Consider the following 17,421-nt stretch of genomic DNA (forward strand, 5'->3'; position numbering starts at 1 on the left):
TGTAATATGCATGTTGACCATCGGCTCTCTGTGGAGTCAGAGCTGGATTAGTGGTTTGCCCCTCAGATCAAAGACATATTGACATTTGGACATGCAGAGTCATGTACCTCTCCACCTGGTTCTGGGCCTGTCCACAGTCTCCCGAGGACACGATATGGGGGTAGAACTCAGCTGGGAACTCCAGCAACAGCCTGTCGATCAGACACAGACGGCCAAGCAGAGCCTGCCAGTTATTGGTCTCTGTCTGAGAGCCAAGGATGCAATTCAGCACATAGTCCACTCCACCTATACCAATAGAACCTGACACACACACACACACACACACACACACACACACACACACACACACACACACACACACACACACACACACACACACACACACACACACACACACACACACACACACAGGTGTTATCTGGCAACATATTTCTGACAAATAAGAGTAAAGGGAAAAGACATCAGTAGCCTATATAGATTGCTTTGTTAACTGTGTAATTGCTTTTGTAAGAAAAAATAATATGTAAAGTACGTGTACTGTTAAGTGTAGTTCAGTTAATTTAGTGAATTATAGAAGTACTGGTGGCATTAAATGTTGAGGGCATAACAGAAATTCATACCAGCTTTGAGAATCTCTCTGCCCACAGCCAGTTCCCCAACCTGCCCTTTACACAGCTCCAGAAGAGTGGACACAGACAGCTGGCTGGTGCGACTGTGAACATGACCACACACACACACACACACACACACACACACACACACACACACACACACACACACACACACACACACACACACACACACACACACACACACACACACACACACACACACACACACACACACACACACACACACACACACACACACACACACACACACTTCGTATTCCAAGATAGACTTATAGATAAAAGTATTTTTTGCAACAAACTATTATCCTTTTATATATTAAAACTTCCTATTTAACTTCATTGTAATGACTTGCCACTAGGTGGCAGTAATCTGCTTTTAAAGGACTGAGCCCAGCCGCACTGTGCGCTGACTCGGCTGCCTGAGAGAGAGCAGCACCTGTTGGCATCGGCACATTTGACCAGGATGGTCTCCACCACGGGACGGAGCAGCTGCTGGAGACGACTGCGCTCCGTCAGAGAGTGGCACGGTGTGTAGACCAGCATGGCGCGCAGGGTTTTCTGTACACACACACACACTGTAAAACTCCCAAACACTTCATCATGCACAAATTCACCAGTATTCAATATGGCGCCAGATTCAGACTGCAGGTGGTGTGTGCCACTTCCACAGGTTCCACGGGTGCCTTGTTTTATTAAAAGATATGCTGGATAAACAGTACTGGCCTGCAAACGTGCAGTTCTGCTGTGAGAGAAGAACTATTAGATGTGTTCCTTTGTGCCTACTTGAATAGGTAACTCTACATAGCAGCATGTATGTAATGCAGTGTCACGGGGTCAAACAGAGCCATGAACTTTTGACCTTTGGCACATTATGGCATGGCTATTCTTGTGACAAGGACACTCAGACTTGCAGCAAAGAACTCCACGTGTTCAATACTGTTTTGGAGTGCGAGTGTGATTGTGTGTGTGCGTGAGTGTGTGTGCACGAGAAACAGTTCACCCTGACCCTGACTCCCAGTGAGAAGGGGAGTGGTGACTGATAGTGCATTGAACTGGAGCTTTGCCCAGCACTGATAGTCTCAGAGCCGTCTCTCCTACACACACACACACACACACACACACACACACACACACACACACACACCCTCTAGGCTACAAAAGACGAAACATAAATCCAAATCAAAGCATGAAGACCCACTGGAGAAAATCACTAAGTCCACACACCCGTATTCAGACACGTCCGATTGCCTACGTGCCCTTTCCAGCACAGTTAAGTCAGCATACAGTGTTTGTCACCAGATACGAACACTATTACAAAAAACAACCAACCAAACCCAAAAAAAGCCCTTATGGAACTCCCGAGCTGCATTCTGATCAACACGTTAGCTCTCTCAAGTGCTCGTGGCATATTTTTTTACCCACTGCCCCTTCTGTGTTAGGAAAATACAGCAAAATCCGACTCCGCTAAATTTGTTGGAAAGTTCCCAGGAGGACAGAACTTTTCTTGCTTTCAAAAAAACACAGCTCGTTGGATCAAAGAGCCTCTGGGAGATGTCAAACTCACAGAGGTCAGTCATGAAAAGAGCCAAAAGCCATTGTTCTTTAAAAGAAGCAGAAACAGGTTTAAGAGTGGGAGAAGAAGAAACCTTTCTCTACGACTCCAGCCTGAAGATCCATGCACTTCCGCAGTCTTCCTGGTCTGAAATGAACTTTAAAACCAGCCCGCATGGTTTATTGTTCCACTGAACTTTAGAACTTTAGATAACCCAAATCGAAAAGTCAACAACAGGAAAACAAAAATCTTAACGTTCTTAAGAAGCTCCCAGTTTGCTCATGGACTTCAGATGTATTTATAGCTGATAACCAAAGTGCCTCTCAAAGCCATCCATGAACCTCAAGGTGATAGTTCACATGAGTTCAGGTCAGCAAACACTCAGAGCTCATCATAGCTTTTGTCTAATCCACACTTTAGAGACCGCAAGGCCTTCATGCTGGACCTTCTAGTTCAAGCTGACCTAACCTGCCATCTTGGCTTTTCACCCATCTCAAAACATACAAGCGGAGATGGTATTGTGCAACCTCCACCCAACCCACCCACACATCCATGTAGCTAAAACCCTGGCATTGTCTGTAGTCATGAGAACACACGAGCAGCCACACTTGTGACTGGGTCATGTGATGTAGCCATGAAGCGACTACACCCCTGTGCATGTGATGTAGCCATGAAGCGACTACACCCCTGTGCATGTGATGCAGACCAGAGGTTGAGCAAACGCTTCTTGTGCATCTGACGGTGTGACCGGATGTGTGTTGGAGGGGAGGCTCATGCTACATCAGAGGCCAAGAAAGCACTCAAAGTGCGATATGGAAGTGCCGAAAGCTCACCAGTCCACACGGATGAGAAACACTGATGGTTGAACTACTAACTGTTCTATGCACAAGATAACATACGAGTCTCATTATTAAGTGTAGCTCTGCTTATGGTAGTGTTCCACACTATTGCTAGTTTGATCATCACTGTTGATCACCGCTAGTTTATTACTGCTGTCTCTACTGGACTGTCATTTTATTTACTGGTGTAGTGGAGAGTGGGAAGTTATTTCGGAATGACATCTTAGAATCAAAACCTACGTCGGAGTGCTCAGATTGTCATTGGACAAGTTTGTTTAATGGACAACACAAATTCTTAACCCATGTCCTACTTTGAAGTACTTTGTTATTGCCATTTTCTTTTAAATTTTTGGATTAATGAGTGTGCAGCAGTAAATGGAGACAAGTTCAACGTTTACGCTCCATTCGCTTGGATGATGGGATCAGCGGGTTCTTACCAGTGCTGCCACGTAGACTTTGTAGACGGGATCTGCACACACCATGGAGAGCACACTGCAGCAGGACTCCACCACCACGTCACCCGAGATGTCATTTTCTGCTGCTCCAAGCCCCGCCCCTAGTCCGGCACCCCCGCTAGACCGCTCGCCATTGGCCAGCAGCAGAGCACCACTCACATCATGTGACAGACGCCTCAGCGCCATCTCTCTGATGTTCCAGTTTCGGGAGAAGAGACAGCCCACCAGTTCCAGACCAAACACCTGACAAGGAACAAGAACACATGAAACTTCAACGAACACTATGAAAATGCCATTATTTCATCAGACAATATTTGAAAAAAACATTTTTTAAATGACTTCACTTCATGTCACTCACATTTAAAACAGGAATGAATAATACATCATGTGACATACTAACATCATGACACAACAGTGACTGGAAAATAATGTTACTAGTGAAAATAATGTTACTAGCAAAATAATGTTAACTACACCCCCCCTCCCCCCACCATCTTGAAAACCCAGACCAATACTTGTCAGAGCTCTGGATCTTCGAACATGGATGAACATCTTCCACAGCCTCAGCTCACCTTGATCCAGGGCTCAGCCAGATCTTTGTAGGTCTGTGGGATCTGCTGGACTCCATATTGAGGCAGGGAGAAGTCTCCCTCTTGGGCTGCCCTCTGGCCTTCAGTGTGTGAGGAGGATGATGATGAAGTGGATGAAGACGGCTGGCTCTGGGAGCGACTCGATGGACTTTCTGCTGCGGGTGGCAGGTCGTGACTGGGCAGATGACACATGGATACATTTTTTTTAAAGCCAGCACTAGGGTTGAATGTTTCAGACTTAAACAATGAAGGTGTGCTGTGTACTAAAAAAAAAAAAAAATCTGTAGCAGGGGTCACTCGCTTTGTGAAGATGGAGCTTGGCGAGGTGACCATCTCTGGCTGCTCAGTGCAAGGCTACTTGCTCATGCTATCAAAGTCTCTGAAGAGACGACTTCAGAACAGACAGGGTCCTGTTGAACTCCTGTTTAGCAACAGTGCAGGACTTATTTAGCCTCAGGAACAATGTCCAGTTTCACAGCGTGCGTTTACTTCGGTGTCACATTAACATTCATTAACATACTGCTCAGAAGATGCAATTGTTGCAGTACCAAACAACGACCTTTAAAACTCAAAACGCTTCTACAAATATGACCCAAGAAAGGCTAGCTACTTCAAGCGAGCTAAGACAAGAGACACTGAGTGTGGGGGAGGGGAACAAGCATCATCTTTATTTTCAGAACAGAGATGTATTCTGTAAAATTAGAATAATTGCCGTTTCAGGGAGAAAAACAACAGGGTATGGTTTCAAGCCTTTGTGTGTGTGTGTGTGTGTGTGTGTGTGTGTGTGTGTGTGTGTTTGGGGAGAATCCCACATCGGAGCTGTATTCATGTCCTGAGGGCTGGGAGTCACCGTGTACCTGACTAGCTGCTAGCATTTCAACCCGGGGCAGAGGGACACAAAACAGGTGGTGCCCAGCTGTCTAGATCCGCTAACCGCTGAGAGGAGATTCCTGCTTACTGATGGCCTGACCAACACCCCAGCTCCTTAAATCTACCATTGTTCCCAGCCTCATCACCTCCTCCTATAGAGAAAGCTTCAATCAAAGCGGACACAAACTATGCCTTAACAAGGTGCTGCGAACAGAGTGCCATTTTTTATTTACTGTACACAAAATGAGAAGGACTGTGACATTTTAAACCGTCTGCTCTTTAGCGTAGCGCTGCTGTTCTCAACAGAGTGCGTTTCTGCAGCTGAGGGTTTATGAGTCACTCCTGCGCGCTGGCTGAACTGAGCCTGAACCGGCAGGCTCCAGTTCTAGTTTGGGCCCGACGGCAGTGGTGTTCCTGTGCTCCCACTGAGGTCTGGGTGGTTGGGTCATATTAGGCCCCCGGCGCTAGTGGGTTTGAACACCTACAGAGCCCCCCGGAGGCACAGCGGGACCAATCAAAGCCTTCCGCCTGTTTGTTTTGCCATGGGATCCTTCTCTTCCTGTGTCTGTGCATGGCCCCGCCCCTCTGCGTCATGGACGCTCCTGTCGTTTCCTGACCCTCATCTGATTGTCTTATCTTGGAGCTTCACCGCATGCTCGGTCTGCCCCTTCACCCCCAGCCAGACGCAGGTGTTTCCTCACGGGGTGGAAACACAGCAGCCTGCGAGGGTGTCGCAAACTAAACAATAGCCGATATTCCTGGTACGCCCTTCCAAGGAGGTTATATTAGAGGAATTATACATAATTCGTCACAGTCATTGTTCTGTGAGGATTAATGATGGCCAGTAAGAATTATTTTTCAAACCTCTCCCTCAAAAACCACCTGAGGTGTGTAACTGCTTCCACAAAGCCTTGAACTTTTATTTTTTTACCTGTAAAAGTCATGAGACTTCCACTTCGCTCTGCACAGAGGGCAGATTAAAACTTCGTGGTTCCGCCGACATTCTTCTGCCCCTGAGAAAACAAAACAGAGATGGATTTAATGCCAGATCGTCCATCTGGCAGGAGCTCACCACCCTCGGGCCCTTGCGGAGTGGCCCGGCGGCAAACAGCGGAGCGGCCGCGGTGTAGGCCGTGTCTGGGATGGCAGGAGACCTGGACTCACATATGGACATGCAGTGGTGATGCAGCTTATTCCTACACCCTTCCTCGCACACCGTCAGACTCTCCTCGTCCAACATGTCCAGCAGACAGATGGGACACATCTGTTCCTCCTCGTCCTTCATGCTGCAGGTGGCACACATGGAACAGAGAGAATGTTTTTAGACACCACCCTCTCCTTTAAAGACTAAACACTTTGTCAGATTTGGCCACACGTTTCATCCTCCAAAAGTCCAATTTTGGGGCTCATAAATGCTGGTGGCCATCCGGCCCAAGTGCATCTGGAGATGATCGATATGACTGCACTGCAATGTAACGGGCTGCACCCAACTACAAGGAACCCACTCTGTCAGTAGAGCTTGCATAATTTCCTGATCTTAAGACTCAGAGCAGGTTGCTATAATGTTTAAGGCAGATGCATAGAATATAATTAATTATCTGGGTAAAACAGATTTGTGGAAGTCTCCAAAAAATATTTTATACTGAAATCATATTTAGTATTCCTTCATGAAATGAACCATCCTAACTAGGTCATTTTTCTTTAAAGAAGTGAAATTACATTTTTGTTTCAAGTTACAAAAATACCTTCTACATGCTTCTCCTTATAAGGAACAAAGTGAACGATATAAAAAGTTTGGAAAGTTTAGAATCTTTAAGTTTTAATAGACTCCATAAAATGAACAAAAAACATTCAGGAGAGCCTGGTGATTTGTGCAAATGGAATGAAGTTCAGTGTATCTCCAGCCATCTTTCCTGCTCAGTGGACCCAAGTACACACCTGCTCTCGTTGCTGGAAGGCAAAGAACTAGACGTGCAGCTGGTGTGGGAGTTGGACATGCGCGAAACGAACTTCTGGATGGTGTTGCGAGATGGCGCTTTGATTCGTGAGCTCCGTCGGTTGTGGTACTTCTGAAACAGGCTCTCCACCTGGGCACGGAAAGGAAGACATGAGCTGGACGTGTGACTTTGGCGCCTCTAACGAGCACCAGCGCTTGCTGGGTTCTTCTCGGCTTTACCTCAAAGTTCTTTAGGGTCTTTCTCCAGAGCAGCGGGTCGGACGACTCCAGCTGGAAGACGCGCAGCATGACGAAGAGGACGTGGATGCAGAAGGTCCCACGGCCACAGCTGCACGTCTGAAGCAAAAAGCTACAGCTGCAGATTTTGCGTTCGAGGTGGACAATAGCAGAAACAACAACGTCTATAAGCACAACAGCAGCCGCGTCCACATTTTTGGTCTACTCCTGCTTCCAGCGCACCCGAGCCATGCAGGGTCTAAAGAACCATGACGACTTGTCTACTTTTGCATCGGAAGCAATAGCAGAACAACGTGGTGGTCAGGCTCAAGGGATCTTGGCTACAGTGCTGAGAAGTAAACTGCCACCTCTCCATCAGCTTCTGACCTCAGTCTAAACCTATTCCACCCTTGACATGCCTAAGCTTACCTGAGGTCCAATGAACACACGGTATTTGTTGTCGGGACTGTCTCCACCAATCAAGAAGGAGTTAGGTCCTATTTGCTGGAGCAGGTAGAGCCGGGCCCTCATGACCTTGTTGACCCTGCGATTGGTCTCTTCTGGACTGTATGGGGAGAAGCCATCTGGGGACGGAGCTCGGCGAGGGGGCGTGACCCTGCCGCTCTGGAACTACACGAACCGAAGGCACAAACATGAGCGACAGGCCACGACCGTGCACACAAACCGTTCCTGAGAAGGTTCCAATGCTGTTCAGTTAGCAGATGTTATCTCGACAACATCTGTATGTAAAAATATAAACATATTCCTGTCAGCTGCCATAGCGGCACAATCCTTTTAGATTCAGTATGTGCTTCTAGATCTTTCTGTGTACACAGAAGCCACATAAGTGTTGGAGTGTTTAGTAGGAGAGACTCACAGGAACTGGGGATGCCCTCTTCCTGCGAACGCCAGGAGACTCGGGCTTCCCACCGGTCTTGGTGGATGAGGAGGTGGATGAGGAGGAGGGGCTAGGGGAGGGGCTACGGCGTCCCCTGCTCTGAGAGGAAGACGAGCTCTGACTGTCGCTGCCGGCCTCATGCCCCTGACGACCTGCCTCACTGCCGTCTGGCCGCAGGGGGATGGGCTTCACGACCTGCAGAAGTGCAGAGCACACTTGGTTACTGCCACGTCTCTCACACACACACACACACACACACACACACACACACACACACACACACACACACACACACACACACACACACACACACACACACACACACACACACACACACACAATAGAATGACAAGAATGTTTTTTTTTTGTCCCAAATGTACACTACTATCACAGTCCGAGATGAACAGTACTATTTTATCCACATTTTTTGTCAACTTTGATAAAATGGAATGATGATTTGTTTTTAAATACTTCAGAGTACACAATAAATGCTGTCATGAAGACGGCAAGAAGGTGCCTTTCAAGGATCATGACAATACTTGGTCTGGGAGCTGAAGGACCCAAAAGGTTTGATCTGCAATCAATTCAGAAGACTCCTTACCATCTCACCATTATGGGTGCATATACGAGAGTGTGTAAACTCACATGAAAGCTCAATGATCCTAGGTAGTAGCAATGATCTAGGACTAGCTGAAATTTGGTGCGTGTCTGTGTGTGTGTGTGTGTGTGTGTGTGTGTGTGAGGGAGAGAGAGCTCACCACAGGGCCTCGCCTGTTTCTCCTCTCCAGCCACTCGTGTTTCCAAGTAGGCATGCAGGTGGCCTTCAGCTTCTCGCGGATCATGCGCTCCTCCGGCCGGTCCTCCATCTTCTGCAGGCCACGGAGCGTCTCCTTGTTCTCCATGTCCCGGCTACGTCCAGAGAAACGAGGCAGAAGCATCAGCTCGCTCCACCACCAAGGAGCAACGGCAAGTCTAAACTACTTCAGGAAACTGAAATTTTTAAGTTCCTGAATTTCTCTGCAGTTTTTCTCCAGCTATTCGGGACCGATAGCAGCACTGTGAGGAGCTCCATTCTACAAGCTCACTTAGTCCTGCAGCACAGCGGCTGGAAAGACCACAGAGGAGCCGAGTGAGCAGAAGAAACGTCGCTCGCCCTCACGCCTCTCTCGGGCGGGCGGAGCGCTTCAGAACAAACACTCCACCTCATCGCAGAGGATGTTATGATAAGGATCCCTAGCAGTGTGAGCTCCTAACATTTACAGTACATCACCCAAACGCGTTCTGACAGCAGACAACCCCCCCCCCCCCCCTCCCCCGGCAGACACACACGCCCACCCGACCACAGTGATACAGAAAAACAGCCCCAGAAAGTCCGAGCCCTGCGGCCAGTGCAGGGCCGGGTGGGGGCCGGGTGGGGGCGGGGCCCAGCCGATGTCGCCCCTGGCTCGCGCTGGGTAAGCCCAGATCTGTGGGACAGGGCGGTTAGTGTTTCTGGAGCTTTGGTGAGCCGGCCTTTCACCTACCCTCAAGCCTGGCCTGAAACAGAAAGTGCCGGATCACTTACACGCCCAAAAAGAAACTAAGTAAATCAATTGTTCTACAGAAAGTCGTTAGTAAGGTGCAGACTGTACAGTCCTGCAAATCCCATTTGAATGGCAGGATTTTTTTTTTAAGGCCACAAGGGAGAGAGATACCAGTACCCACTTGCTTCACAAATAACACTTACACGAAAACAACATGTTGGAGATGATACTGATGATAAAAATCAAAACTGCAGGTTTTAACTCTCATTAAATCAATTATGTTTTACTAGCTGTTGGGGAAAATCCCTGACTGGACATCTGCCCACATGTGCTGGGCAAGAGAAGGGCAGGCCAAGGCAGCTGTGGCAGGTCCATCCTTCTCTCAGACCCCCTGGCCCCCTCTGCCTACCCAGTAAAGGGCTGCGCGACAATAACAAAGCAGGGAAGGGGAGATGTCGGAGTTTCCTCCGCCTGCCGTGGCCCCGTATGGAGCCAAAACCACGACAGGACTTCAAAGAGGAAGTCGGACACAGTTCTGACGAGCGCAACAGCAGCTTGTGCGGGTTCTTCCTTTAATGCTCCAACTCCAAAACAGAAAAACAAGGCAGGGTTGAAGACAAAATCGCCACAGTTCCGAGAACAGAGATATTTACATGGCTGCATGCAACTAGTGATTCAATTCAGATCCAAAATATGACACGAATGACTAGAAGCCAATCAAAATAAAGACGTGGGGGAAATCCCACAGCCTTATCAAAACAACTTAAGCTTGGTTTCCTTGGAAATTTATGGGGGAAAATATACAAAAGACCACTGGCTTGTAAAGCACTTGACCCTTTTATCACTGCGTGAGTGTGAGAGAACTGCAGAAGGGACCTTGAACTCGTCCACAAGCACAAAGCAGAACTCTTAGTAGTCTAGAGACAAGACTGGGTTTACAGACAGCCAACAGCACCTTTTGGCTTCCAGCAGAAGAGGAGCTAGCCGCAGTACCCAAAGCAAACAAGCGGAGAGGTTCTGTCCCCCTCTGGCTCCTCTCGGCCACGCTGAAACCAGAGAGCAGGAGTTTACCATCTTTACTTTGAATGAGGGGGGAAAAAAAGAGAAGTTGGTGGTGACCAAGCCTTGGCTCTCGTATAACAGTTATCCCACAGTGGCATGGGCCAGGAACAAAGGGGCATTGTGGGTCCTGCAGGTGGGACAGGGAAGAGCCAGGGGCTGGGAATCCAGTTCAAACCTCCGCGTAAGCCGAGACTGCAGCGCTCGCTCGCACGCACGCAGGCACCACATGTGCACGATCGTGTATGCGCGCGAGCGCACACACACACACACACACACACACACCCATTCTCATGAGCTACGCCGCTCCCAGCTCTCAGGTTACCGTTCACACAATCAGTGGCTCTTTTCTGGAGGCAGCGGAGTCAGGGGAGCTCTGCATAATGACAGGAGAAGTGCGGACCAACCTCACATGCTTTTACACTGCAGGCCCTCGACACACACACAAAAACACAAAAGCTCAAGGACAACTAGACAAAATCAGGAATGTAAAGTGGGCCGGTGGATACAACCACACATCATAAACTGTTTATTAAGTCCTAAAGTTTGTCGTGGCTGAGGGAGCAGGTGTGTGGTGAAATCTTAACCAGCTACAATTGGCTTCAGTGCGAACTCCAGCGTCTGTGAGTGAAAGGTCTTTCCAGCTATGAGGAAACGTACCAGGAAAACAAAGTCAGAGCAGAAAATGTGCATCAGCACTGCACAGAGTACTTTATGCCAAGCTGAACCCAAAGGACTGCACACACGCCCCGGGTCCGCGCACACGCCCTCACCGCTGCTCTCACTTACGTTAAAATGGTCGACGTTGGGTGGCCAGGTTGTAGATCATGTTTGAAATGTTTGCTTTAGCACAGCATTAAAAGTGTCAGCTGGGATATAAAAGAACGTCTACAGCGTGTGCTAACAAAATATTGATTCGTTTAAGGACGTCCCACTCTCCACCCCTGCCCAACAACAACAGTAATACGAGGGCTGAGTATAAACATACTCTTCAGCAGCACCTAGCTAGCCTGTTAGCCCAAGTTTGCCAGTGAGGTAAGAGGTACAGAACAAACAGGGAGGAGGGGCCAGCATCTCTGAGGCGGAGAGCTGCCTACGCCTGCATAACGAGCCCCTCCGAGACCGCCCTGGGCTCCCGCCGTCTCCAGAGAGGAGACCTTACGCAACGTGAAGAGATTGCCTATCAAAGAGTGTAAACACACATCGTCTAGAAACCACAGAGTGTCAGGAGCTATGGCAAGAAGCAGCGTTTCATCAGGGGAAAGCTGCACTCGAAACTGGAGACAAATCTTCCTGGAATTTCCAGTTGGATGGGGGCCAATAGCGTTATTGGGCTCGGCAGTAAGGGTCATTGTTTACGATGAGATGCAGCTTATTTTAAACACCTGTAGGGTGAGCGCTGGTACTCAACAATTATGATTCCCTGTGTGTGTGTGTGTGTTGAAGAAAGAGGGTTTAGAATGGAGAGCGTCATTGCATCACACAGACTCTGAAGGGGAATTCTGGACTCTTATCTGCTGCATCAGGTACCCCCTCCACACATATTTGCCTCCGTGCGAGGGTGGATCTCGTGCGAAGGGGAATTTGCTTCTAAAACACAAGCCAGTCTTTATCTAGAGAGCACCAACCTTGGCAAAACTGCTGGAAAGTCAGCATAAAAAAAAGGGCAACGCAGCAGGAGAAGAGGCACGGCCTGACTACAGGCCAATAAACCGGCTTAGGGGAAATTAAATCCTAATTCCTGGTGCTATAATAATTCAAAACCCCAGGGGGAGAGGGAGGGAGTTGGTTGATCGGAGGCCGGCGTGAGTCCAATACGCTCTTCACCTTCCCATCGTTTGAGTGTCGTGGGGAACGGTGAGGTGCCAAACGCTCGCAGACTCCACGTGTTGCTGCGTCTTGCGCCGTCTCGGGCATCTTGGCCAATTGGCAGCGTTTGAAACTGTACACAACGTTCCTGCTGCAGGATATAAAAGGAACGGTCTAAGTAGGACAAGCGTTGTGGAGGAGCTTCGGTGTCAATGCCACGAGTTTATGAGACAGGATGAAATGCTGAGCTGGTGTGGTCATCAGGTTCTCCCAACACCACATTAGGCAATATGCTAATATTTTCAAACACGCACCACCTTTGGTCTCCGTCTCCCAGTACATCCAACATCCTTAAAGCTCTTTACAGACGACTCTACACCATATCAACATCTGCGACACATCAAAGTGAAAGTACTCGATAAAGGAGGCTCTTGTGGACCAATAGCGTCTGTCCATACAGCCACCAGGTCAGACTCGTTTCAGAGTAAATGTGTAAACTGGATGTGACGAAGCTTTAAATGGCCTCTACACGATGGTAGAACTGTGCGACCACCTTTTATTTTTGGAGGTAATCCGAGACGCCCCATCTCATTAGAAGTGAGTGCTGCGTCTAAATGGAGAAAAGGCAGAGGAACCGATCACTGCTGCTTCTCGTGCACTTTTGTGCAAGAGAAACTCCCGTCACGCGAGGGAAGGAAGTGCATTGGGTGCTCGCTAAACCGCTCGCTGCAAAACCAAACCTACCCCCCCCACTACAAAACCAAACCTATTCTAGAAGGCATGGTGGTCAGGTCCTCTCTTTCATGGTTTCCTCCAAGCTAAAAAATGTATTAAAATGAATTGCTTGTTGTTTATACAGCAGATCCTAATAAAATAAGCCAGTTTATGAATGCAAGCACTGCTCGAGCTCTTCGCTTCCCTGGCTGGCTGTGCTGTGTGCACGGTGCTGGCCGGTGCAGGTGCGGAGGTCATGACCCCGTGTAGCCTGCATCACCCACTGCTGCGGCTCTGCTGCATGGCTGGAATGTGCAGAAACGCCCCCCCCCCCCCCCCCCCAACATCCGCCCCCTGCCCCCACTGCAGGGCAGCAGAGCTAGCCCCGCTTACCCCCCCGTCCCGCAGCTGCCCCCAACAGTGGTTCTCCATTTTCAGAATGTTCACGCCCACAAAAGAGGAGAGGGGGTAAGAGGGACGGGGGGGGGGGGGGGGGGGGGGCACACAGCCGTCCCCTTAGATGTCCTCTCAGCTTGCCCTTTGACCTCTGTCTACAACGCACACACTTCCAGCGTCAGAGCAATTGAGCCAAACAAGCTGCTGAACAGGCGGTCCGTTAATGGGCTGCTAGCCACAGCACTGTAAGTGGGAAATGGACCAGAGAAAGGGGGAAGGCGGGGCACATGAATGCATATTGGCTTTAGGAAGATGGGGGAAGTACACACACACACACACACACACACACACACGTTAAATCCCAGGGCAGGCATCCATTTAATCATACAGTGTCCAGATCATCTAGGGATTAAGTAGGGTTTGGTCTTCCTGGGAGTGTTTGACTGCTCAATGTGCCAAGCAGCTAGAGAATAGCCAAAATGTCCGCTCAACTAATCTGGACATGATGATCAAGGCCTGATCTGAAAGAGGAAAAAAAAACTGGCAAATAAACACCTCAAATTCTGCATAGGACACCCGTGATGCGAGCTGAAGCCTGGATCCTAGGAAACTTCCGCCCAGGGGCGTCCTTTGAGCAGGACAATAAAGGCCAACGTGTCTGATGGGTGTGGACCCCTGGCACCACACCCCTTAACGCTCCCACGAGAAGCTAAGATGAGAAGGAACCATGATGGAAAACCCCACCTCCACCTAAACATCTTAAAGTGACTGGAGTGAGTTAAGAAAAGGATTTTGGATGAACACTACTGAGTAATCTAGAAAATGTTAGTGTTCAAAGTCATGATACTGCACACCAAGCCTTATCTTAAATTTCATACAGTGAATCTCACATACTGGCATCAGAATGTCTTAAACTAAACTAACTGGAGACAGTCGTCACATTATGAATTAGTGTTATATTCACTTAAAGAACAGAAGCCATAGAACACACCTTAAGGTCAGAAGACAGCTGGCATTCTATCACAGATCTACTCACCACACCAGTGATACGGCCTTATCAGTGTGGACCACTAGCGCGTGATGGGTTAAACATTTACTTTATTAGACTAGTGCTGGAAAGTTCAAACCCCAAGGGTAAATGAAGATCAACATCTAAGAAGAAATGACAGTGTTTATTAATAAAACACCATGCTATTGAACTGGTTAAACTGTAAAAGTTAATCAAAAAAGTCAGCATTAATGGAAACAGACTAAGAAAAACAACAAAATAAATGAAACCAATCCATAATAAACAGCTTGGCCACAATTCCCAAATGCTCACTGACAGAATTCATATTAAGGGGCGATTTACTCCAATTCTCTGACAATACTACCAGAAAGCTCAAGAAAGGGACACGCCATGGCAATCACATCAACACAAGCTTCAGGTAACACATGTGAGTTTGTAGTGAGATGATTTGATGGGTTGTGGTGGGGGTGGTTTGGAGACACAGGGAGGAGCTCTGTGGTAAACGAGTGTCCGGATCAAGACCTCGTGGCTACAGATGCGATCTTCCTCCTGAGTGCTTATTAAGATGCTCTGATTCGAACTGACAGGAACACAACAGTGGAGCCGACAGGCCCACAGGATCCACCAGGCAATAGAGGGAAAGAACTTCTGCCCCAAAGACAAAGGAGAGCAGAGGAGGCAGAGAGGGGGGGGGGGGGGGGGCAGAGAGGGAGTCCATACTGCGGAGGAACCTGGTCAGTCCATAACTGCAAAGGTAACAACAAAAACTGTTCCATTTCACCATCATGTACCACCACAAAGTGCAATGTCTTTCAGAAAGCCAACGAAATGAGAGATTCAATTCATGAGAGAATCTGGGCCAACTCTGCAGGGACACACATGCATGGCCTCCTCCAGAAATGAATGGGAGAGGGGGGTAAAGAGAGACAGAGAGAGGGGGAGTGAGAGAGAGGAGTAGAGACAGAGAGACACACACAGACATGCCAGTTGAAAATGAAGTCAACATTTAAGCTCTCCTCCCTACATATGAAAAACAAAGTTGGATGTACAAAAATTATACCAGACAAAAATAGCTAGCTCTTCAAAAAGTTTTGGGTACCACTGTTGTATGCAAAAGCTATGCTGAGAAAGCCTCTGTCCAAGATTAGCAAACAATGCTGACAAGACAAAAATACCCAAAACAATGCATTAGCTTTTTTTCGTATTTATTTGTTTGTTTTTTTTTTTGCGGTCACCTTGAAACACAGACGGGCCACAATACACAGAATATATGCGGGGCAACAGCACAGCCTACGTGAGCTTGAACCACGTCACGAGACACTGAACAAATAGCCTGCATCTCTACAGTGGTCCAACTTCCCACCAAGTTTGTAACGTAATGTTTCTCTAATGCAGCAGTCAATGGTTTGTAAGGTCAAATGAGCTCGTTTTAGATCTTTAGAAGAGAAAGTCAGACAAAGGCAGACTGGAGCATCAGGTCCTGAGCAGCAAGGAGATACGTTTGAGAAAAGAAGCAGCAGTTCTGACAGCAGAAGACAAATGCAGGTGAAGATTCAATTCAAAGAACTAAGGAAACCAACAAGCAAAGTTCTCCCTCAAGGTGTAGGGAGACACTGAGGTGAAAGAGTCAAGAGCAGACAGGATCAAAAGGGACAATGCTAATGACAGGACGAAAACGCAAAGTGGGGAACAGATGGAAGAAAAGTCTCTATGTCTGTGTAGATAGTGACTAAAGCCTAGAATGCAAGAATTGTATGCAAAGGCCCGAAAATAACCAAAACACATTAAGCTGTTACATCAATCTACCGTAGAAACCACCCTTACTGGACGTGTCGAGTGCTTACTGTTTCGCATTTAAAGAGAGATGTTGCAATATCTATTTTGGAAAAACAAAAGGGGAAATAAAAAAGGATGGGAAAAAAAATTGTACGTTCGGCCTTAAAACCGCTTTCAACCAGACGCAGCCAACAATCTGAAGAGGAAAGTCAAGTGAGATGAAACGCGAGCTTTGAAAGAACACAGAACAGGACAAAATGTGCGGGTGGGTGTCCCGCGAGCCAGGCCGAGGTTGCTGCCCCGGAGAAGCTCGGAGGTGAGGCGTGGCTAGGCGAACTCTTCTAAAGGCAACCCAAAGGTGGGTGGGGTGGGGCGGTAGCGGAGGGTGGGGGAGAGACTGCAGGGTGGTTGAGACCTGGCCCGTATCCTCCCACTGACCATCTGTGAGCCGTGGGCCACAGACTGGCAACATGGTCGTTTGTGAGCACAGAGCGGAGGCGTTAACCGCTCGGTCTGGATCTGCATGTGGTACGGGCCGCACGCAACGCGTGTTGATGTGGCATGCCAGCCAATCAGCACTCGCTCCATATGTAGGATGCTGCCTCTCAGTGGAGGGCTCACATTACCCATACGCTGTCCGTTGGAGGAGGAAAGACGTTTACAGAATCAATGCTGGTTTCCCATGCTGTTACAACTTGCAGTTTGTCATTGGCTAAAAGACTGTGGGGTTGGGGGGTATTTGGCGTTGGGTGAACTACTCACTGCAGTGTTAATAGGGCAGGCTCATTTGATTCACCCTCAGGACATGACCAGAAGCCAGAAGACATTTGGTAGAGAGGAGACCACAATAGCACAGACTCCTCACCCCCACTAGCCATCATGTGAGAATATGACAGTAATCACACTTGTTACTCTGGTTTGGCCCCGTGGGCTGAAATATCACATCGGTTTCAGTTCCTACCATTACAGCTACAGATCCGAAATGCATACTGTCCTGAAACTGTCTTGATGTACTTTACGGTGTCTTGATAAGTTTAATGTCCTTCAAAAGTCTAATGTCTTTCATACAATTTGCAAGTGTGTGTGTGCATGCTACGCATGCATGTAGGAGTTTCATTATCATAGC

General features: G+C 48.2%; 1 protein-coding gene across 1 annotated transcript in view; it reads right to left on the reverse strand.

The window, feature by feature from the left end:
* Positions 1–17,421, reverse strand: part of map3k1 (mitogen-activated protein kinase kinase kinase 1, E3 ubiquitin protein ligase) — a 32,074-nt gene that overhangs the window by 8,081 nt on the left and 6,572 nt on the right. The window contains 12 exon segments of the mRNA XM_077019703.1: positions 108–300; positions 621–712; positions 1,069–1,190; positions 3,461–3,721; positions 4,051–4,243; positions 5,870–5,951; positions 6,103–6,224; positions 6,877–7,025; positions 7,115–7,231; positions 7,541–7,741; positions 7,989–8,204; positions 8,768–8,918. Of these exon segments, the coding sequence (XP_076875818.1) occupies positions 108–300; positions 621–712; positions 1,069–1,190; positions 3,461–3,721; positions 4,051–4,243; positions 5,870–5,951; positions 6,103–6,224; positions 6,877–7,025; positions 7,115–7,231; positions 7,541–7,741; positions 7,989–8,204; positions 8,768–8,918 (1,899 nt within the window).

Source organism: Brachyhypopomus gauderio, chromosome 10 (genome assembly GCF_052324685.1).
Source record: "Brachyhypopomus gauderio isolate BG-103 chromosome 10, BGAUD_0.2, whole genome shotgun sequence".
Classification (NCBI taxonomy): Eukaryota; Metazoa; Chordata; class Actinopteri; order Gymnotiformes; family Hypopomidae; genus Brachyhypopomus; species Brachyhypopomus gauderio.